Below are 23,137 nucleotides of genomic sequence, written 5' to 3'. Positions count from 1 at the left end.
GATTTGAACTCAGGAAGATGAGTCTTCCTGACTCCAGGACTGGCACTCTATCTCTTGTGCCACCTAGTGGCCCTTTTGAGCATGAGGGGAACTTCATCTGAACTGTACTGTCAGATTAGTCTAGCAACACTGTACACAGCTTTGAGAGCCACGACTAAGAATATAGAGGATATTGTAACAACTAGTTCCAAGACTGGCAACTGGCCATAGCGAAAAAAGAGTGCCAAGGCAAAACTGACAGGATTTAATAGCTGGGCTAGTTACCTGTACAGAGAAGCATCAAAGGTACCTCTAAGGTCCTAAGCCTGCATGACAGATACTGTTTTTAATAGAGGAGTTGGTTTAGAGATGAGCTAAGTTTCGCTTCTGCTGACTTTGAGGTTTTGCTGGGACATGGAGGGGGAGGAATTCAGGAGAAAGTTAGAGAATGCAGAGGGGTGTGTTAGGAGGAATCAATCTCAAGAAAACAGGCCATACAGCAAACTTCAGAGCCAAAGCTTTTAATAAGTGCCACTGTGTTGGAGCTGGCCTCTCAGGCTGTCTGCCCTTCCTACCACCACATCCCTTCCTTCCAGCCTTCCCATTTTCTGAGAATGAGGCCTCTTCTCAGTCAAAGATAGTGCTAACAGAGTATTAAGAGGAGAATGAGAAGGTAAAACATGTGGACAAGAAGGAAGCCCCAGATCGCAGGGAGTGGCTGCTGGGACTCCAGGGAAGGAGTGAAGCTGACAGGGGTGAGTCAGGAGGTGTGGAAAGCAGGCTGCTGGGGGCTTTCACACTGCTCCTTCCTCTGGCATCCCCAAGAGGGCAACCAGCGGCTCAAGGGGAAGCTGGGGGGTGGAATGAGTGCGCTCATGTTTGCGGAGGTCACTGGCACTAAGGAAGGCTTTGGGGCAGTGGGGACAGGCATGAGGGCGGACAGCACTGTGGGTACGGCTGTGTTTTCGTAACCCTGCCCGGTCCAGGAAGCCCTTCCCACACTGCGGACAGGGGAATGGACGCAGAGCTGGGTGGGATCGCTCATGACGCCGCAGAGCCACTGCCGTTGGGAAAGATTCCTTGCACTCCCGGCACACGTTCTGGGGCATTTCTCCAGTACCCAGGGGCTGCTCCTGGGTAGGGGGCCCACCCTCACTCTCAACCTCTGTTGCTGGTGCTGGGGCCTCTCCTGCCCCAGTCCCAGATTCCCTGAATTCTACCTGCTCTAGGGTCATGCCCACCACTTGCCACTGGGAGGCTACTACCCTGCCTGACTCTGTGGGGAGGCCTAGGAGCCCAGCCTGCGACTCCCCAAGTTCCACACCCACTCCAGGAGCCACTGTGCTAGGAGGTGCTGGCCCTTCCACAGAGGTACCTGCAGGCAGTGCAACCCCCACAACCAGCTCCTGGGTGGTAAGGCCGCCCACCAGCTCTCCTCGGTGGGTTCGCTCATGCTTCCTCAGGCTGGAGGACACCACAAAGGACTTGCCACAAGCAGCACAGTGGAAGGGCCGTTCACCTGAATGGACACGACCATGTTTAGTGAGGCTGGCCCGCTCCGCAAAGGCCCGTCCACATTCCTCACAGCGGAAAGGCCGCTGGCCTGAGTGGACCAGGGCATGTCGCTTCAGGTCCCAAGAGGCCACAAAGGTCTTATCACATTGTGGGCACTTGAATGGTCGGTCACCAGTGTGTACGCGCCGGTGCATGGCTAAGTCGGCTGGCTGGCGGAAGTCCTTGTTGCACTTGTCACATCGATACGGCTTGACACCCTCGTGGGCCCGCTGGTGGCGGCGGAAGCTAGAGGGATCGGAGAACATGCGGCCGCAGCGTGGGCACAAGAAAGGCTTCTCCCCCGAGTGGGTGCGCTCGTGGCTCTGGTAGGAGCTGAGCTGGGTAAAGCCCTTGCCACAGGCGGGGCAGCGGTACGGCTTCTGGGCAGCATGGATGCGCTGGTGGCAAGTGAGTGAGGAGGAACGGGAGAAGCTCTTGCCACACTCAGAACAGAGAAACGGGCGTTCTCCTGTGTGAGACCTAAGTGGGGAGAAGGAAGGAAATAGGCCAAGGGTAATGTGTTAGCCTCAATCTTTCCCCACCAGCAAGGCTCCATTTCAGAGGCTACACTCCTCCTTCCAAGGCAGAACCCAAACAGGTCCTGCTGCCTCAGCTTCCCTTCCTCTACCATCAGAACCCAGCCCCTTCCCTTTGCAGGGCACAGGGGTTCTGAGCCCCTTGCCTTCCAATTCCCCAACGCTCTCCTTGGCACCAATCAGGAGGGATTAAGTCCCAACTAAAAAGTTTGGGCCCTAGCTTCCATATCCCAAACTCTAGGATACAAATTCTTAATTTTTTTTTTCTTTTTGATCATGGACCCTTTTCAGTGGTCTGGTGAAGCCCTTCGCAGAATAACATTTTTAAATGCATAAAGCATAGAGGATTAAATGACATTAATTATACTGAAATGGTTATCTATCTATCTATCCTTCTGGGACCCCAGGTTAAGAACCCCTGCTCTAGAGTCTTTTACTAATTCAGTAGAAGAATTAAACGTCTACTTCAGACTCTCAGATGTGGAAAGGACTTTCGAGGGTCTCCGGGGCCAAATCTCCACTACAGCCCCCCTAGACAATGGTTATCAAGCAGCACGCTTTCCCCAGTTTCCCCTTCTGTCCATCCAAGGGCAGCCTCTCCACCTCATCTCCCTCATTTCTCATTAAACTGAACCCGTTTAAATCCTCTGACCCATCAAACCCAGACCGTCTGTGTGACAGGGCGCTGCTCCCCCTGCCCCTCACCTCTCGTGGTTGCGCAGGTCCTTGAGCTCCGCGTAGGCTTTGCCACAGCGTGGGCAGCCGTAGGGCCTCAGCCCCGCGTGGGTGCGCCGGTGCTTGCGGAAGACGGAGGGGTCCGCGAAGCACTTCCCGCAGTCCGCGCAGGAGTAGGGCCGCTCCCCTGTGTGGCAGCGCTGGTGGATCTTCAGCTTGGACAGGGTGCCGTAGGCCTTGGGGCACTGCGGGCAGCGGAAGGGCAGCTCGCCCGTGTGGGACGCCAGGTGCACCCGCAGGCACACCGGCTGCATGAAGCGCCGCCCGCACTCCGGGCACGGGAAGGGTTTCTCCCCAGTGTGGCTGCGCCCGTGGCTGCGCAGCTCCGGGGCAGTCTTGTACGCCTTGGGGCACAGCGAGCAGGCGAAGGGTCGGGGCTTGGGAGCCGGCTCCCCATCCTCCCCGCTGCCGGGACCCTCCGGGTGCCCTGGAGGGGGTCCTGGATCCCCGCCCCCGGCAGCATTCTCCTGGGGACTGGGTCCAGGACTGGGAGCGTGGGTGGCGGCATGCCGAGCAGCCCGAGGGGCATTGGGGAAAGTCTTGGAGCAAGAGAGGCACTTGAATCGTCTTCCGGCCCGGGTATAGCCGGGGTGCGGGGGCGGAGCTTCCACCAGCTCCACTTCCATGGGGACTTAGGGTGAGCCTCCCCTAGAATGGAGAGAATGCACACATTAGATCACACCCCAAAGGAAGTCACCCTTCCCCTTGGGGAAAACCATTCCAGGAGGGCCTCTCCCCCAGGCAAAGCCACCATTCACTGTATAGATATTTGCTGCGGCAGCACAACCCAGACAGGGCTGGAGAGAACACAGTTGTGACGGTCAATCAAGCATTTATTAAGTAACTATCCTCAAGGAATTTACAGTCCAGTAAAGGGATATGACACACTGGTAAAAAATTATACCACACTATATATTTAATGACATATTTCAACAGTGCATTAGAAAGGAGAACAATTGGGTGCTGACTGAGGTCCTGGATCTGGAATGTCTCCATAGAGGAGAGTAAGTTTGTGATTCGGGTCCTGTATGAAATAATGCTGGAAAAGTGGCTCCATATTGTGCAGGGCCTTGAATGTCAGGCAGGGGAATTCTTTCAACCTCCCACCTCCCCCCAAGAGAGTCTTCATTAGCAGACATTAATTCAATTATCAATAATTACTTCATTAATCCAGGGCTGTCTCCCAGATGCCACTTAAGCCTACCTGCTCCCCTAGGAAGTCACTGGGTTCCCTCAGAGACCAGGTGCAGTTTTGTTTAAGGAGGCAATTAGTCTGTGGGAATATTCTACCCCATTCCACCCAAAGGAGGAAAGGCTGACCCAAGGTAGCAGCTTCCCCTGAGAAGGAGTAGTCAGGAAGTTCAACCAGGGTAACTCGAACCCCCAGTTCCAAATTCTAGCCCTCCTTTTCAGGATCAGTTCAAATCCATGCAGCCTGCTCTGATTATTTCATTATGCATGTAGTAGGATCATATGATCTGAAATCGTAAGGGCCTTTGGAGATTATTTAGTCACTCCCACTCCCCCCTATTCAACAAAGAGAGAAACAGACACTTAGATATGGGCAATAACTGGGCCAAGGCCACATCAATAGCAATAAGTAAGAATTGAGGCTGAAACTCCGATCTTCTGCACTCTAACCACTACACCACACACCCCCTTTTCATTTGTACAGTGTTAGGACAGGAGACTTTAGAATTCATTTTGGGCAAAATTTGATTAGCAAGTCATAATGCTCCTCCTTGAGGAAAACACAATCAAATTTTAAACATAAGTGAAACAGATATGATAGGAAATGACAGGGAAGTTACAGGTTATTTTAAGTCTAAGAAAGTGAGGCTGAGTATTATTATCAAAGAAGGTAAGGAAGAATTAACAGTTTAGGAGGAGAAGCAGAAGTAAATAGGGGAAGGAAAAGGAATAAACTAACTAAATAAATATAATAAAAATAAAATAAATAAAATGGAAAAGGCTCCTTAATCCCAGACAATCAAGGTTAGTTTCAGATTTTCCTCCTTGGAATGTTTGAGTCGTTCTGGTTTTCACCACTGCCTTGGTGTGACCTGGGCAAGTGACTTCTCTTTGGGTCTCAGTTTCCCCAACTAATGTTCAATCAAGGGGCTAGACTAGATGACCTCCAAGTTCCCTTCCCTCCCTACCACCTTTGGACTCTATGAGCTTAACAAGGAAGGAGGAGCCTTCTGGGCAGAGGAGTGACAGAGTCAAAGCAGAAATGCAGGGGGCACTAGTCTGGTGGAAACCAAAGGCAGGGGGACCAATTATAAGCCTATTGCAGTAATCTAGGTGTGAGGTGATGAGACTCTGGTTAAGTGATGGTAATGAAAAGTAGGAAAAATCACTTTGAAGAAAGAATTAATACAGTTAGTGACAGATTGGATATAGAGATTAGGAAAGGGAATGAGTAAGAGCCAAATCCCAGATTTCCTGACTATCTACAAGAATGAAAGAGGGAACAGCAGTACCCCAGAAAGAAATGGGGGAAATTAGGAAATGGCAGGAGAATAATTCCATTTCAGACATGCTGAATTTTAGGAACATTCAGTCACTCATTAAATTACCCCTTGCGCCCAGAGCACAATGCTGGATAAGACAAGGTCCCTGTCCGCATGGAATTTATGGCCTAGCAGAGGGTGGAGGCACATACAGGGACAACTAATTCTAAATCACTCTATTATGTAGTTATTACATTAGAGAGCTATCAGGAACCTTTTGAGAACAGGGGGCAAAATCATTACCAGCCTGGGGTGCTGGTGGTGAGAATCAGCAAAGTATTCATAGCTTTTGAATTAGGTTTTAAGGGATGGGTAGGAATTCAAGTGGGGAAAAGAGAGAGGGAAGATATTCTAGGCTTAGGGAATCTGAAAAAATAATCTGGAGGTGGAATATCACAGGGTTTATTTGGGAATAACAGTCTGCTACAAGAACAAGAACGTATAATTATGATAACTGACATTCATAGAATGCTTTAAGACTGACAAAACATTTTATTTATATTATCTCATCCAAGAGGAAGCTGGAAATACAAGACTGGACAAGACTTCAGGATAGAGACATATATTTGGGGGGGAGTCATCTACACAGAAATGACCAGTGAAGGGATGAGATCCCCAAGGATGATGAGTGTCAGAAGAGCAAAGGATTAAAGACTGAGCCATGACGGATGATACATGCTGAAGATCCATAAAGAGGCTCATAGTTAAAAAGGATTATACAGTGCCAAGGAAGCTGAGGGAAGCTTCCAAAAGGAAGGACTAGTGAAGTGTCCAGTAAAGCAAGAATACTGAAGAAATTAAGATCCAAGAAAAGGACAATGGACTTGGCAGATAAAAAGGCAGAGTGCACCAAGTACATCTAATGCTTGATTCTACTTTATATTATTTCACGTAACTACAGAGATCTCAACTGAAAGGGATCTTCAGTCATCTAATTTCACCCATAACTGATAAAGAATTCCTATCTATAACATCCTCCACTTCTAGCTTCCACTTAAAGACTTATAAACATAGGGAACTCATGATCTTAGCATGGCTCTAATGGTTAGGAAGTTATTCTGTATATTGAATTAAAATCTTCTTAGGTGGAAATTCTATACCTAGTTGATCTATCTGGGGCAAAGCAGGAAAAACACTTGAAAATAGTTACTACGCCCTCTTGTTAGTTTTTTCAATTGAGCCTTATGTGATAGGGTCTCCAATCCTCTCTCACCATCTTGTTCACCTATGTCAGACATGCTTAAGGACTGTTACAATCCTTCCTAGAATGTGGTGCCCAGAACTGAACACAATACTACATCTGTGGTCTAAGCAGTGTTCAGAGGACTTGTCACCTCTCTCTTTTATGGACACTATGCTTCTCTTAGGAAAGTTTATGACTGAACTTTTTTTTTTGTTACCCCACCACAACAATAACTCCTAAGGAACTCTGCAGGAGACTAATGCATTTGGGTTCTTTTCACATGAGTTGTCCAACTATGTCTCTCCCAACATGGTTTAAAAAACAAAAGTCCTTTTTTGTCATCAACATTTATTGTGGGGTCTATCACCTTTTTCATTCATTCTCATTTCCCTACCTTTGCTTCCATCTTTTGTACATGTCTCTTTAAAGTCTGGGTTGGTCATGAAGCATCCTGTTGTTCCCAAGCTCCTCCCACCTATTCCATGCCAGCACAGTGGTCATCGATTTATGGTTTGTAAGACACCCACCAAATTATCATTTATTTCTCCTTCCATCTATCCTTAACCAAATTCTGTCATGTTTCCCCATTTCTGGTTTGTGTATTTTCATATATTACATATCTTCTTGATGTGGCATTATTCCACTGTCCCTTTTATCTAATGTTTCTTTTGACATCTCCAGAAGTTATAGCTCCAACAAATCTATTGATACCTGAGATCAAATTTACCTGCTCTCAGAGTTTATTATCCATACTATACACATTGTGTATATACATGAGGCCTTAAATACTATTATTGTCCCACCGTCACTGAAGTTCAGGGTGCTGAGTTTTTCCCCTGAACTAAATGAGTGATATATGTGCTTGATTAAAGTGATTGTTGACCTCTCAAAAGGTGCTTTCCTTTTAGAAATGTAAATCCTAGACCTGTACAGCAGGCCCTCCTGTGTCTGTCAGCCAAGAATAACATTCTTCTACCTTCCTTGAGCCCTGATCTAGAAGACCAAAGTCTACCTTTTTAATCCACTGCTTACTTCTCTTACCCATCTTTTTCCCCCCACAGGATCTGTGCACAAAAGATCTTTGGGTTGATGTGGAGGACGTTACCAGTCTCAGTTGTGCTTGGACGGTTCCTTCTGATGGCATTATTTGTTCTCACATGGATAACAACCAGAAGTAGAAAGCAGTCATAAAGTTTGATCAGTGTCCAGAGGTTGCCAGCTGTATTCTTGATAGAATTCTCTATTGTTATAATAACAACCCAGTGCTTTGTGGCTTCCATAATGACACACACACACATACTTTTGTTGTTGTTCAGTCATTTCAATTGTGTCTGACTCTTTGTGATCCTATTTGGGCTTTTCTTGGTAAAGATACTAGAGTGGTTTGCCATTTCCTTCTCCAGCTCATTTGTCAGGTGAAGAAACTGAGGCAAACAGGGTGAAGTGACTTGCCCAGGGTCACACAGCTAGTAAGTGTCTGAGGTCACATTTAAACTCAGATCTTCCTGACAGCAGACTGGGAGCTCTATCCACTGCACCACCTGCTATACATACATATGTAGACATAGGCACACATGATTTGATCCTTGTACACCCCTGTGAAGCAGGCAGAGAAGGTATTACCTCATTTTCCAAATGAAGAAACAGATTCAGAGGGTTTAGGTCATTTGCTGAATGTAACACAGCTAAGAAGGGGCAAAAGCTGGAACTCAACTGGAAAGCTAGTCCTGTCTTCATTATAGCTGTCTCTCATATTTGTGCCAGATTGACAGTTGGTCACCTCCATATCCCTCAGCTGTGTGTGTGTGTGTGTGTGTGTGTGTGTGTGTGTGTGCATGCGCGCACACGCACCAGACACATAGTAGTTGGTCATTACACTGAATGAATAAGTAGTAATATGATATGACTCAAGAGATCTGGATTCCAGCTGTAATTTTGCTGCTTGTTTGCAATGTGACATTTGGACCCTTTACTTCCCCTCTGAGCTTCATTTTCTTTTTTTGTAAAAAGAACAAATTACATTAGATGAACTTTCCCAGCTCTAACACTCAGTGATTCTTTCTGCCCCACAAATCAGGCCAGACCTATTGAACCTAGTGGCTGGACACCATCAGTGACATAGCCCCTGGCCCCTTTGCTTTCTCCTGCAGAGCTGGGGTAAGGGAGACACAAAGAGAAGGGAAGTTTCAGACACAGCAGTATCTGTCTATGGATATAGAAGAAGACTATGAATAGAACACAAGTGAGGGAAAAGAAGGGAACCATGGTCTCTGAAAGATCCTGGGGAAGTCAGGTGGGAAATAGAGAGGTATTAGAAAGGTAGCGTCTGAGCTGAGGGTGGTGGAATTTAGCAGGAGCAGTAAGGCTTCTCAGAGTTAAACCTAAGAGTATTCTGTGGAATAAAACCTAAAACTTCTTAAAACCCCATGTTTAGCATACTTCATGTTGTGCTCCTGGTCAAAACTTCCCATAGCTCCCTATTGCTTACAGGATCAAATCCAAATTCCTTGGCTTAGTATTCAGAGCGCTCTGTAATCAGCCTTCTTTCTCAGCGCTTACTCATTCCGTCTGCTCTCCTCTGAACAAGTATCAGGCATATCTGCCTCTGGGCTTTCCTTTGGAATGTACCCCATTCTACTTTTTCCTCCTCTCCAATCAATTCAATCAAAAAGTATTTATTGAGGGACCGCTGCTGTGTGCCAGGCACAGTGCCAGGAGCAACAGAGTACAAGCAAATTCGCAGGTCGAATCAAAGACCCACTTCTCTCTTAAAAGTTCATCAAATGCCACAGCCGAATCCAGTCTTGGCCTCCTCTAAACTCTACTGCCATTTACGCTAATTTTCACCCAGGGACTCTAGTTCTGCCCTCTGGAGCTATATTGAAGAGGTCCGTCCTTGTCCACACAACAGTGTGACAGCTTTTAGAAGACAATGCTCATGTATCTGCTAAGTCTTTTTCAGAACAATATACTTACTCAACATTCCAGCAGGTGTTCCTCATATTTCTTTATGTCCTCCTGTAACACTCAGGTCAGAGCAGGGCACATAGTAGGGGCTCCCTCCCTAAAGGTTTACTATTTGAATGAATCACTGGCCACAAGAAAGAGTAGAAGTGAATAGAAAAGGGAGAATTTGGTTGCTTCCTATTCTTCACCCTATCTCCTCCCCCCTTCTTCACAGAGGCCTGGCACCCACCTCCTCAGGGACAGGCCAGACAGCTGAGCCCTACAGAGGATCAAAGGATAAACAAATGAGATTGGCAGCTGCTGCTAACAAACCCGGTTTATTTCATTATCAGCTTAGCTGGGATGAGAGGAAGAGGATTGAGGGATAGGAAGGCAATGGGATGAGATTATGGTAGATCCCATTTAGAGCTTTTGGGTAGCTGGTTTTGCAGCTGGGAGAGGAAAGAGATTGGAAGAACAGAACAGTCACATCTGGGAGGGAGTCTGAGTGGAGTTTGTTCAGCCAGGCTCCAACACCCATAAGATCATTTTCCACTACAAGAGAATTCTCGTCCTTTGGGTTGGTCCATCTTTCTCTTCTCCATTCCTTCCAAATTTATATTCCTAAACACCAGTTTCATTATGTCATTCCTCTGCTCAAAAGCCTTCAATAGTTCCCCACTGCTTAGCAGATAAATATCTTTGATTGTTTTCATCCTCAGCCACCCCTGCCCCAATTTGGTCTAAATCAAAATTTCCACATTTAACTTTCAGTAATCCCTTAGTATTTTCTAGTTCCAAACCTTTCCAGTCCAGAACCCTTCTTCGGAACAGGAATGGAAGGCATGTGCTCACTCTGCCCCACTCCCCTAATCTTTAAGTCTTTAGGGTAACACATGTACAAACATTCCATGGATTTTCTAGTATTACAAACATGTGCCTTTACAAAAAGTCATATTAATAAAGAGTACCTCACTTCAAGACTCTGCCACCCTTTCCCCATTTGTTGGAGCCTAGGGGCATGCCTACCCTAATCCCCACTCATACCTTCCCTATCCAGAGAGGGTTATAGGTTATCCAAAGCCTACACCACCTTCAAATAAGTACTACCTTCTCCACAAATTCTGCTCTTACAACACTTATCAATGTGTACTAATTATTCAATACAAAAGTCACTGGACTTTGAGTCAGGAATCTTGGATTCAAATCCTGGCTCAGACATTTAAAGGCCACATGATGGGCAAATCCCTTGACCTCTCTTGGACAGAGTTTCCTTACCTATAAAAACGAGGATAATAAATTTCTACTATTTTCACAGTATTACTGTAAAGGAAAAAGATTATTAAGCATTAAGATACTTTAAGAACCTGCATTGTTATCACTATATTGTTTAAGCTTTGTGTGTCTAGACTTCCTCACTAGGCTAGGACTCTCTTTTCTCTTGTATACCCCAAGAATAGTGCCTTGCCCAAATAGGTTGTCAGTGATTTGTTGACTGATACATGTATGAGATCATAGTAAAGCAAGATCTTCTCTTTCCCTAGGCCTCAGCTAACTCATCTTTAAAATAGATGGTTCGGACTAAATTATCTCCTTCCTTCCAGAATTAAAATCCTATGATTCACTCATGAACAATTTTGGCAGTGCTGGAGTGAGTGGATGACTTAGACTAAGGCACATATGTTAAAGAGAAGGGAGAGAGAAAATCAAATGAGATGCAAGATGACAGTCTGTGCCAAACTTGTCCTCTAGAACTTTGGAGCTCTGGGTGTTGGGACAGAAGGAATGAGCTCTTTGGTATTTCAACTGCCTACCTTTGTATATAGCATTATCTGAATTGAAGAACTATATCATTTAGCTCTAACAAGGCACTTTGAAGATAACTAGTCCAGGGATGGGAAACCTGCAGCCTTGAGGTGACAGTGGCCTTCTAAGATCCTTAAATGTGGCCTTTTGACTGAATCTGAATTTTACACAAATTTTACCTTTTAAAGGATTTGTTCTGTAAAGTCTAGATTCAGTCAAAAGGCTGAACTTAAGCATCTAGAAGGCCACAGGTTGCCCACCCCTGATCTAGTCCAACCTTTTCACTTTACAGATGAGGAAAATGAGGTCTAAGTAGATTTGGTGCCTTCACCAACTTCACACCTTTAGTCAAGGATAGCGATGATTTGTTTCCTATTATATCTGACAATTTCTTCGGCACAGAGGATATGAGACTGGGCAAACAGAATTCAGTAAAGATGAGGATGGGAAAGAAGGATGTTGGGGGAGAATCAAGGGTTGGAAGGTATGACCATGGTCTTGAGGTTATTTCAAAGGGGTAAGGAGGATGGCAAGCACTTATTTACCTGTTCCCTACCCCCTCGAACCTGTGTCTAGGACTGGGCAGCAGAAGATACAGGTTTGAACCCAGCTGCGCCACTTTCTACCTGGCTCTCCCGGCTTGTTTCTTCTTATCTCATCCCCACCATCCATTTCCTGACCTGTCCAATGAGGAATCCCTGGATCACAGATTCAGAGAACTCAACTGGGAACCAAAGCCTAGTGGTAGAAACAGTGACTTGTCTTAGTGCCTGGACCTAAAGGATCCCCAAGGCCCGGGGTGGCCTTGACGCCGGTGACCCTGCGGGAAGCCCGAGGCGAGAGCTTTGGATGAGTGGAAACGAATCTTCTCAAGAACCATCTCTCTGGCCCTTTCAGGCAGAGCAGCGGCCAGAAATCCCAATTCCTCGGCAGCTCCTGGTCCCAGCCTCGGACTGCGGCTCCCGGGGCGGGGCGGAGGGCGTCACCAAACCCAGGACGAGACGCCCACCTCCCCAGATGACCCAGCCCCGCCTTCCTACCCAGGCTGGAGCGCCAGCTGTCCGCGGAGAAGCTCCCCCCCTCCCCCCGCCCCGCCAGGGTTGGGCTCTAGGACCCAGGGAAGGCTGAAGTGAAAACCCTCTCCAGCCCCAGAGCCTCCTCACAAAGCCCGACCCCGACAGGCCGGGACAGGTCCTAGGGGAGGTGCAGACGAGTCCGGCTCTAGGACCGCGGCCGGGCCGGGCGGAGCGGCGGGAGGCGGGGTCGGGGAGAGCAGCGAGGGCAGTTTAAAAAGGGAGCGCCCGGCTGCGGCGGCGGCCTTGGGGGAGAGGGGGAGGACCGGCGCAAGCCCGGGCAGCCCAGGGCCGGAGGAGGGGCGGTTCCCCCCCTCACCCCCCGCCCGGGCTGGACGGCGGCCGCGCTCCTCCCCCGCCGGGGCTCCACAGAGGGGGCTTCACTGGGGGACAAGGAATAAAAGAATCCACGGGTTTGTTCTAATGTGTAAAGCTGAAGGGGCACAAAGAAACCTTGGCGTCCACTCCCCTCGTTTGGCACTCCCAGGGTAGGGATTCGCATCCAGATCTCAGGCCTTGGCGCTGCGCCGCCAGGTCACTGACGACCTTGGCTGAGTCCCTTCGGCAGGGCCTCTTCAGTATAAATGGGGCGGGGGGGGGGGGGGGGGGCCGTCAACGGTGCCTCTGTCCCTTCGTCTGCTAAACCGGACGGACGGACCGCCCCGGAGGTCCCTTCCAGCTCTAGCTCCCGCGCCTCCCATTCCCCTCCCGGCGCTCACGCTACGGCCTGATGTGGCGATCGGGAAGGAGGGGTCTGCGGGAGCAGGGGGGAGGAGGTTAGGGTTCGCGTGAGGAGGCGACCCCGGGAGTGCTGCGAAGGGCCGCGAGGCCAAGGGACAAAGACGAGCAAGATGGCGGTCTTTAGGACCGGGGGAGGGGCGGCCGTGGAGAAGGCCGAGCCTTCCCCAGCGGCGCCCGAGGCGGGTTTAGGAGGGGCGGGCGCTGGAGACCTCAGGGGTGCTGGGGGCCGAGTCACCGAAGGAGGCTGGAGGGCGTGGAGGGAGGGGGGAGGACGCTGGCGGCTGTTATAACCTGGACAAAAGAGAGGCCTATAAAATGGCGGTCACTAGGACCGGGGACAGAGGACATCCAGTCCCTGCTGCCCAACACGCGGAGTCCAGCAGCGAAGCGGAGAGCCGCATGCAGCGAGCCTCACCCCCGGGCCCGGCACCCGGCTCGGAAGCCAAAGGAGCAGCCGTGCCGTGCCGCGCCGCACAAAGGCATGCAAAATGGCGGTCTCTAGGACCATGCTGGGCCGGGGCACAGCGGCGGGAGCGGTGGTAATCCCGGGACGCCGCACAGTAGAGCAGCAGGGGTGTGTGAATGAATGAAAGGGGGCGGGGGGGGGCGGACTGTCAAAGGTTTTACCTGCCTCGGGGCTCAGGGTCAAGGAAGCGTCCCCGTCTCAACAAAATGTCAGACCTCAGTGGACCATGAAAAAGCATCTGGTCTACATAAACACACATACCCCCTCCCATTTTACGGATGGGAAAACTGAGTCCATCTATGGCGTCCCGAAACAATGGGACTTCCATGACCCAAGTTCCACGGGGCGCGTTCCAGGGTCGCAATCATGGCTCTTACCTGGGGGAGCCTGATGCTCTCTCGGCTGCAGTAGTTCCAGAGGACAGAGCCGGGGCTCCCGCTAGAAATAGAGCAGGCGCTAGGACCCAGCGGGGGAGGTGGGAGGAGAGCAAGGTACCGGAAGTGGAGGTATTCTCCCGCTAAGAGGGAGGGGGAAGGGTTTAGGCGGAGCCCCAAAGAGAGAAAGAGTGGAGAAAACGTATTTGACTCAGAGTAGGCGGGCACCAACGGAAATGAAATCAGAGAGGGTTCGGAAGCAGTATCGGGGGTGTTCGTTTGCGGGTAAAACCCTCGGAAGTGAAGTCGAGGACCAAGCGGATCCCCACAGCCGTCATTGGGTGGGGAAAGATTTAGGCGAGGCACAAGGACTTGAAGCACGCCACACTTCCGGTGACTACTTCTGTCATGTAACTTAGAAGGTAACGTCACCGGAAGAGGAAGATCACTAACCAAGGTGGGGGGACCCTATAAGAAGTGTCACCAGCTATTAGTAGAGAGAGCCATTTGTCTAAGGATCCACCTGACCTGGAGCGTGTAACAGGGGCAATCATTTGCCGTTCTTAGAAAAATGTATGGCGGGAACTCTTTTAGCTGTACCCTACCGGATGTGCCGTTTAACAGTCATTGGACAAACGGAAGTATGCCTAGCGATGTGGGCGGGGCTAGTATTGTGCCTTGGATACCGTTCCCTGACATCAGAAACGGAGAGGTCTCATTGGGCAGGCCGAAAAGAAGGGAAAGTGCTACCGGGGCGGGTTTGGCGGAGGTTAGTTGGGAAGCCTTTGCGAAGCGAACACTTCCTGTTTCCTAGTAACAATAGGAAGTGTCCGCGGAGCCGGGGGAGACCTCGGGCTCGTGCCAGCTGAGCTCCCTTTCCTTTCCCCCTCCTTCCCCTTCCCTTTTCCCTCCCCACTTTCCCTTCCTCCCCTTCCTTGGCTTCCTGGCCCGAGCGCGCTTGCGCGTGGGTGAGAGACCCTTCCCCCCCCTCCTGGGGGGGGGACTTGAGTGGGCATCGGGCGACTGACTACTCTCCTCCTCCCCCTCCCCCATCCCCTGCCTACCTCGCAGAGTTCTTCGGCGGTTGAGGGGGGGATTCTGGGGGAGGAGGAGGAGTAGTGGGCTTCATTTTGCGCACGCGCGAACGGCCCATCAGCCTCCGTGAGACTCGGACCCCCCCAGCCCCCCTAGTCCCGTCCGACCGTTGCCCTATACGAACGCAACCTGGTTGTCGTCCTCCACATCCTCCGACCTCCCTCCCCACCCCCACCCCCAATTTAACTCTCAGTCCCTAGGGAAACGAAGGACTTTGGGCCCCTCCCAGTCAAGTGGCGAGCTGGAGGCTGGGAGCTCAGAAAGGGACCAGCGTCCTCTCCCCGCCCCCAGAGAGGCCAGGCGAGGTGAGGGAGGGGAGGGGACTTGAGGGCCTGAAGGGCTGGGCTGGGTGGGGGTGGGGGGCAAGGGGGGCACAAGAAGGGGTTGGGGATAGTGGGAGGCCGGAAGGTGGAGGAGTCACTATTGGCAGCCGCGGGGGAGGGGGCACCCAAGACCTTCCATTCTGGTCTGAAGGCCCTGTAGAGAAAGTGGAACCCTGATGTCTCCATTCAAGTTGTCTCCTCGAGATCTGCGGTTGAGATTGATCTAAGAGAAGAACAGGACTGTGGGGTCCACTTGGGGCAGCCAGAAGAAAGGGCCTTTTGAAGCAGAGACAGGGCTGAAATCAGAGGTGTGTGTACTTGTGTATATGTGCGTGTACTTGTGAAGTATATGGTGAAGGCCAAGAGTGGGAAAGAGGTCTAGAGGGGGGAAAGTAATAGATTGACTGAGGAAGAGGGGAAAAAATATAGGGAGATAAGAACAGGAGGCAGAAGGGAAGTTGGGAACTACCTGGTTATAGTGAAAGGAGAATGAGACTAAGAATCAGGAGATTCAAGACTCTCTAACTTTGCCACTTAATCAACTGTTCGTCCTTAGCCAAGTCATCTTTCTGGGGCTTGCTTACTGTCTATAATAAAGGAGGGAATGATAAAATTTGTACTCCCTACTTTACAGAGTTATTGTGAGGATAATATGAAAAAGGATAAGTGAACTCAAAATCTTTTTAAAAAAATACCTATAAAGTGTTTATTAGGTGGGAAACTAGGTGGGAGTGCATGATTAGCAAAGGATTAAGAATAAAAGAAGAAAGGAGGGGAGGTGATAGGAATGGGTAGATAAAATATGAAGTTAGTAAAATATGAGGCTGGAGTAGTAAAATGGTTAAGAGGAAAGTGGCGAGTATAGGTAGCTTAAAGAGGCAAGTCTTTACCTGAACAGTGAGTCCTGATTTTTTTTTTACCTAACAGATTCTCAACTGGAGTATAGTGATAGAGAGAGGCTCTGACTTGGATCCCCAGCAGCCCATGTAAGGTATTATTAGTGTGACTACATCTAAAGTCATGATTTTAGCTTGGGTGGTAAAAAGTGAGCTTTATTCTTAACCAAAGACTTTAGAGAGAGAAAACTTGAGAGAGGTAAAAACCAGTTCATTGTGTCCGGAGAAAGATGATTTCCCATTTTAGATCTATAAGAGGGTGGGGAGAGGGGCACCAAGTTCAACTGGATTCAGTTTGGGGAGGATATTAAAGAAAAAAGGAAAGGGTTTTTTGGGTTGTGATGCCAACTATAGCTAAGAGGTCTCAGTACTGAACTTTTAAGTTTAGAAGAGATCAAAAGTAACAGAAATTTCTGCCTTTGATCCAGGGAAACATTTGGTTTTAAGGCAGTATCTCAGGTTCTTGCCCCATCTCTGTTTTCCTCTGGGGAAAATTGAGATGATGGGTTCCATTTGCTCAGATGGAAATAGGACTTTGATTTGATCAGATGGAATGCAGGACCTGAAGTACTTTTTCACATACTACCTAATGGACAAGCTCATTTAAGCAGTGAGTTACATTCTCAATTCCTTTCTTAATATTTCCTTTTTTATATTCTAGTCTTTTTGCTGCTTTCTCCAGAGCAAGAAGATGGTATTATCACCTGCCTGTGTTTCCTGAGCACTCTGCAGTTTACCTTGCTGCCTCATGGAGGATACCCCTGCCTTGATCAGCTGCCCTGATTGTCAGCGTCATTTCCCCAGCCTCCCAGAACTAGCACGTCACCGTGAGCTGCTCCATCACTCTCCTCCAAACAGGAATGGTGATGAGGCTGATGGGATCCCTCGGCCATACCGGTGTGCACAGTGTGGGCGGGGTTATCGTCATGCAGGTAGTCTGGTCAATCACCGACGGACCCATGAGATTGGCCGCTTTCCTTGTACCACATGCAACAAGGACTTCTCCAATCCTATGGCCCTCAAGAGTCACCTGAGGACTCATGCCCCTGAGGGCCGCAGGAGGCACAGGCCCCCCCGCCACAAAGAGCCCACATCGTATAGCCAGGGTCAAATGACTGCCACTGACATTTGGGGGGGTACGCCTGGTCCTGGGGAAAACTGGAACAACCAGACGAGCCATGGACAAAGTACACATGTATGGGAGGCTGGGCCTGATCCTGCAGAGGCCGCTAGTACCTGGGAGAAGCCACCTGGACACAAAGATGGCTGGGAGAACAGGACAGATTCTAAGGAGAGTATAGAGGGATGGGGAAATACATCAGGTCCCACAGAGGCCCCTGCTCTTCCTGCTCCAGCCAATAGCCTTCTCAGCAATTTAGAGCAGTACTTAGCTGAATCCATGGTGGATTTCACAGGGAATGAGAGACCACCTCAGTCACCTCCTACTGAGGATGAACGTCGATATAAGTGTGGACAATGTGGCAAAGCCTATAAACATGCAGGGAGTTTAACCAACCACCGTCAGAGCCATGCTTTAGGCATTTACCCCTGTGCTGTATGTTTCAAGGAATTTTCCAACCTTATGGCCCTAAAGAATCATTCTAGGTTACATGCTCAGTATAGGCCTTACCAGTGTCCTCGATGCCCCCGGGCTTTCCGACTGCCGAGTGAATTGTTGGGACACCAACAAGCCCATGAGGGAGAAGGGAAGGAACTATCATGGGAAGAAAAAGGAGAGCCATCTGCCAATGGCCCTGGAGAAAGTGGTTGTGATAAAAATCAGCTTCATGGTACCAAGGACTTTAATGCCTCTGGGGAATTCAACACTTCTGGAGATCTTGATGCTGGGGAGCTTAATGAGGGTGGAGTAGAAGAATATAGGCCTTTCCGTTGTGCTGATTGTGGCCGTACTTACCGGCATGCTGGGAGCCTTATCAATCACCGGAAGAGTCATGAGACTGGTGTCTATCCCTGTCCAGTCTGTCCAAAGCAGCTATTCAATGCTGCAGCCCTCAAAAATCACTTGCGGGCTCATCTTAAAACTCGTCGTAGCGGAGGGGGCGAGGAGCAGCATCAACCACCACCTCCCACACCTTCCCTGACTGCACCACCACCAGAAGTTGACCCAGAGGAGGAAGAGAATCCTGCTACTCCAACTACTACCACAGACCATCGCCCCTATAAATGCAATGAGTGTGGACGGGCTTACCGTCACCGGGGGAGTCTGGTAAACCATCGACACAGCCATCAGACTGGTGAATATCAGTGCTCCCTTTGCCCCCGCCAGTATCCAAACCTCATGGCCCTCCGAAATCATGTGAGGGTACATTTTAAGGCAGCACGACGCAATGGGAGTCAAGGGAGAGAAGAACCACAGTGTCAGGATGGAGAGGGTATCACACCTGGCCTAGAAAGGGAGGATTCTGCCCCTAGTCAAGAGGAGGATTGCCCCGAAGAGGAGAAGGAACAGCAGGCAGCCCAAGGGAAAGAAAAAGATCCTAGTGAAGAAGGGACAATGGGCAGCCATCCAGAAGTAGATATGGCAGTGGCACAAATATGTGGTCTTTGTGGGATGCTTTTTGATGATGTACAGAGCTTAAAACAACATGGCCAAACCCATCAAGAAGGGGAGAGTAATAGAACTGAGTCAGTGGAGTCACCTCCAAGGGCCTATTCCTGTAGAGACTGCGGGAAGACTTATCGTCATTCAGGAAGTCTCATCAACCACAGACAGACCCACCAGACAGGTGACTTTGGCTGTGGAACATGTGCCAAGCACTTCCACACCGTGGCAGCCATGAAGAGCCACTTACGACGCCATAGCCGAAGACGGAGCAAGAGGCACCAGCGGCGGAGTGCTGGGATCACTGATGGGAGCAGCAGTGGAGTAGTTGTAACAGATAGAAACGAATCTTCACCAGAGGACTATCAGGACAAGGAATTGGTTGTGAAAGAGGAAGAAAAAGAGAAAATTGACTTTCACAAAGATGTGAAAGTGAATGGAGTTAATATGACCAATGGCAAGTTAGAAAGCAATGAGAACTATTTTCAAGGTAATATTGAAAGAGACAAATGTAAGCTGGAAAGAAATGAGGCCTGTTTCCAGAGTAATGAACTGGGCAAAACCAATGAAGAAGGACTGGAAGGGAAGGAGTCCTGTTTCCTTGGGAATGTAGTAACAGGCAATAAGGAAGGCAGTGGGGACACTCCAGCTTTGGTAGAAGAGGAACATAAACAGGAGACTGTGTGTGATGCCATTTCCCATGGCCCTGAGGCTATCAATGGTTGGCGGACCTCTGGCCACCACACATGTCATGACTGTGGGCGATCTTTCCACCATACAGCTGGCTTACTGAACCATCGACCTTGCCACCCACCAGGCATCTACCAGTGTTCACTCTGCCCTAAGGAATTTGACTCACTCCCTGCGCTACGCAGCCATTTTCAGAACCATGGACCAGGAGAAGCCACATCAGGGCAGCCTTTTCTTTGTTGCCTATGTGGCATGATCTTTCCTGGGCGAGCAGATTATAGACAGCATAGAAGTCAAGCCCATGACTCCCCTGGTGAGAGCCAGGATTCTTCAGAGGATGAAGAGGAAGGGGCATTTGTCTCTAATTCCACTCCCTTGCAGCTCTCAGAAGCAGAGCTACTAAACCAACTACAGAGGGAGGTAGAGGGACTAGATGGTGCCGGCTATGGGCACATCTGTGCCTGCTGTGGCCAGACATACGATGACCTAGGAAGTCTGGAGCGCCACCATCAGAGTCTAGGAAATATTTCTGTAGATGGAATGGATGTGACTCCCGCAGACACCGTAGAGAAGAATGTAATCACAGAGACAACTATGGATGACATATCTGAAAACACTGTGGACTTTGTCTCTCAAGATGATACAGGCACTGTTTCTGGGGAGTGTTTGGACACTGTGTCCGGAGACAGTATGGAAGCTGTAGGGACTATGGATACGACTTCTGTGTTAGAGATAGAAGGTACCAGTGTAGAAGCTGTTCCAGAGTCCCTTTCTCCTGCCCAGCCTCGTCCCTTTCAATGTAGTCAGTGTGGTAAGACCTATCGCCATGGTGGGAGCCTGGTAAACCACCGTAAGACTCATCAGACAGGAGACTTTGCCTGTCCCATCTGTGCCCGAAGATATCCCAACTTGGCTGCCTACCGAAATCACTTGCGTAATCATCCTCGTTGCAAAGGGGCAGAACCCCAGATAGGGGTCATCCCTGTGGTAGAAAGCAAGGAAACACAGAAGGTAGCAGAGGTAGGGTCACCGCAGATGACATCAGAAGAACTGCAGAAAGAGCCTAAAGAGAAGGCAGTGGAAGAAATACCCATTAAGAAAGAACCAGAGGAGACCACTGTGAAGGAGGAGGAAGTCCCACTAAAAGACAACGACATAGAAGAAGGAAATTCAGAGAAGGAGGCCAGCATGGATCGTCCCTTTGGCTGTGAATTGTGTGGTCGGACATATAAGCATGCTGGTAGCCTCATCAACCATCGACAGAGCCATCAAACAGGACACTTTGGCTGCCAGGCCTGCTCTAAGGGTTTCTCTAATCTCATGGCTCTCAAGAATCACCGGCGTATTCATGCCGAACCCCGTCGGTTTCATTGTGGAGAATGTGGCAAAGCCTTTCGGTTGCGAAAACAACTGGCTAACCATCAGCGTGTCCATGGGGAGCTGCGAAATGGCAGTTCTGGAGGAGTTCGAAAACTACTGCCAAAATCACCCTCACTATCACGAGATGAACGACCTTTTCGTTGTGGACAGTGTGGGAGGACTTATCGACATGCTGGAAGCCTCCTGAACCATCGGCGGAGTCATGAGATAGGGCAATACAGCTGTCCAATCTGCCCTAAAACCTATTCAAACCGTATGGCACTAAAGAACCACCAGCGCCTGCATTCGGAGAGCCGGAGGCGACGGACAGGAAGGGCAAGGCGTGGGGGTGGACCTCGGGTAGCTGTGCGCTGTGCCCTTTGTAGCCGAAGTTTCCCTAGACGGGCATCTCTGGAGAGGCATCTAAGGGACCATGAGGAGGCGAGTAAGAGAGAGCTTGATGTAATTAAAGTCCTCAGCCAAACAACTGTCAGACATGAAAGTCAAACAGATATCAATGAACTAGAAGGAAGATCATGTGAGTATGAACTTGGAGCTCTGGTTGACAACCAAGCTAAGGGTACAGAAGAATTAGGTCAGGGCACCAGTGGGTTATCAGAAGGTCAGGAAGGCAATGGAGAGCCATTGTCCTGGATCACTGGGAAAACAGATGGGTGGCATATTAATGAAACACCAGTGAGTAAACCAGGTAGCCAAAAACACACTAGCTCCAATGACTATGGGTTGGGGAGTCCATGCAGTCAGGAAGATAGTCAACCTAATGAACCAGATCTAAGGAGCTTAGAAGGCTGGGAGAGTGGGCAGACCCAGGACCAAGATAACAGCTCTCAGTCCCAGCTAGAACTCCGCCCTTTCTGCTGTGGACAGTGTGGCAAGACTTACCGGCATGCAGGCAGCCTTCTAAACCACCGCAATACCCACAAAACAGGCCGTTACCACTGTCAATTCTGTTCTAAGGAATTTTCAAATCCTATGGCTGCCAAAAACCATGGTCGCATTCACACAGCAACCCGTCGCTTCAAGTGCCCTCACTGTGGAAAAGCTTTCCGTGCCTCCCGTGAGCTGACCAGCCATCAGCGAGCCCATGCTTTGGGTCAAGGCCAGGCCCCACCTCAGATGGAGGGAACTGATGTGCAAGAGGTTGAGACTAAAGGGGATATGGAAGATAAATATTTGTCAGGGCAAGGGGAGACCCTTAGAGCCACCAAAGAAATATCAGGGTCTGAGACAGCTACGAAGGAGGCACAGGACAGGGGGTTAAAACAAGCCACAGAAGAACGTCCCTTCTGTTGTACCCAATGTGGGCGCTCTTATCGTCATGCTGGCAGCCTGTTGAACCACCAAAAAGCCCATGCCACAGGTCTTTATCCCTGCTCCCTCTGCCCCAAGCTACTGCCTAACCTGTTGGCTCTCAAGAATCATGGGAGGACACATACAGACCCTAAGCGCCATCGCTGTGGAGTGTGTGGCAAAGCCTTTCGGACAGCAGCCCGACTGGAAGGCCACAGGAGGGTCCATGCACCTCGAGAAGGACCCTTCTCTTGCTCACATTGCCCTCGCCGCTTCCGTCGTCAAATCAGCTTCTTGCAGCACCAGCAACAACACGAGGAGGAGTGGACAATGACTGGCACTGGTATGAGAAAATGAGTTGGGGGGTAGAAGGGAGGAGGTAGTCTTCTGAGGACAAGAGTTTTGGGAGGCAAGGTGGGGTGGAACTCAGAGTATGAAAGTGGGGAGAGAACAAGGAAGGGGGGGAAGCAACACACTTAGATTCTGAGTGGTGTTCAGAGGTTTCAGATACTTGGGCATAGGTAAGAAAGAGGATTTGGGAAATCTGTGCCTTCTGGAGGTCCAGAGGAATTGAGTAGAGGGGAGAGTCATGGTCTGGGGGCCCAATTATCTGAGTTCTAATAGGGTAATGGGCAGATACCTCAATTCTAGAAAGCAGTGGTATGATGCGATTTGGTGGAAAGCCTGGGACAGGAAAGATAGAGGAGCTATGAGGGAGGGGGTTGAAGAGCAGGTTTAGAGAACCCTTTGAGCTCAGAAAAGAGACTGATCAGAGTGGCTGTAAGTAAGGACACAGCTGAAATTGATCTATCTGTTCCTTTGCTGTTGGAAATTTTCTCTTTTTTTTGGAAGTCAGCTCTGTCCTCCTTAGTTAGCCAAATCTGGAATCTCTTCCTGCTCAGAAAGGAAATAGGCTAAATCATTGCATGTAACTTTTTACTTCAGAAAATTCCAAAATTGTTTCCCATTCCCAGAGCAGACAGCAAGAAAAAGG

At 49.5% G+C, this 23,137-nt stretch overlaps 2 protein-coding genes across 7 annotated transcripts in view; one reads left to right on the top strand and one right to left on the bottom strand.

Moving 5' to 3' along the window:
• Window positions 1-484: 484 nt before the first annotated feature.
• Window positions 485-15,059, bottom strand: ZNF668 (zinc finger protein 668). Of its 2 annotated transcripts, none has more exons than XM_072597498.1 (3): window positions 14,971-15,059; window positions 2,775-3,452; window positions 485-2,013 (listed from the first exon to the last, which is right to left on the bottom strand). In XM_072597498.1, exons 2-3 carry the CDS (start codon window positions 3,428-3,430, stop codon window positions 774-776), a joined length of 1,896 nt encoding a protein of 631 aa, XP_072453599.1. In that variant the 5' UTR covers window positions 3,431-3,452; window positions 14,971-15,059; the 3' UTR covers window positions 485-773. The 2 variants fall into 2 exon arrangements, with proteins under 2 accessions (XP_072453599.1, XP_072453598.1); XM_072597497.1 differs by lacking the exon at window positions 14,971-15,059 and adding an exon at window positions 13,910-14,119.
• The window catches only part of ZNF646 (zinc finger protein 646), a 17,425-nt gene continuing 9,328 nt past the window's right edge, over window positions 15,041-23,137 (top strand). Inside the window, exons 1-4 of one of the 5 annotated variants that reach the window (XM_072597494.1) lie at window positions 15,041-15,306; window positions 15,516-15,632; window positions 16,252-16,310; window positions 16,882-22,486. In XM_072597494.1, coding sequence (XP_072453595.1) covers window positions 16,969-22,486 — 5,518 coding nt within the window. In that variant the 5' untranslated portion in view covers window positions 15,041-15,306; window positions 15,516-15,632; window positions 16,252-16,310; window positions 16,882-16,968. Of the gene's footprint in view, window positions 15,307-15,475; window positions 15,633-16,251; window positions 16,316-16,881; window positions 22,487-23,137 lie in introns of all 5 variants that reach the window. The other 4 variants (XM_072597493.1, XM_072597492.1, XM_072597491.1 and 1 more) reach the window with 4 other exon arrangements.

Source organism: Notamacropus eugenii, chromosome 3, assembly GCF_028372415.1.
Source record: "Notamacropus eugenii isolate mMacEug1 chromosome 3, mMacEug1.pri_v2, whole genome shotgun sequence".
Lineage (NCBI taxonomy): Eukaryota > Metazoa > Chordata > Mammalia > Diprotodontia > Macropodidae > Notamacropus > Notamacropus eugenii.
The sequence above is the reverse complement of the archived record's forward strand: the minus strand, read 5'-3'. Positions and strand labels throughout refer to the sequence as shown.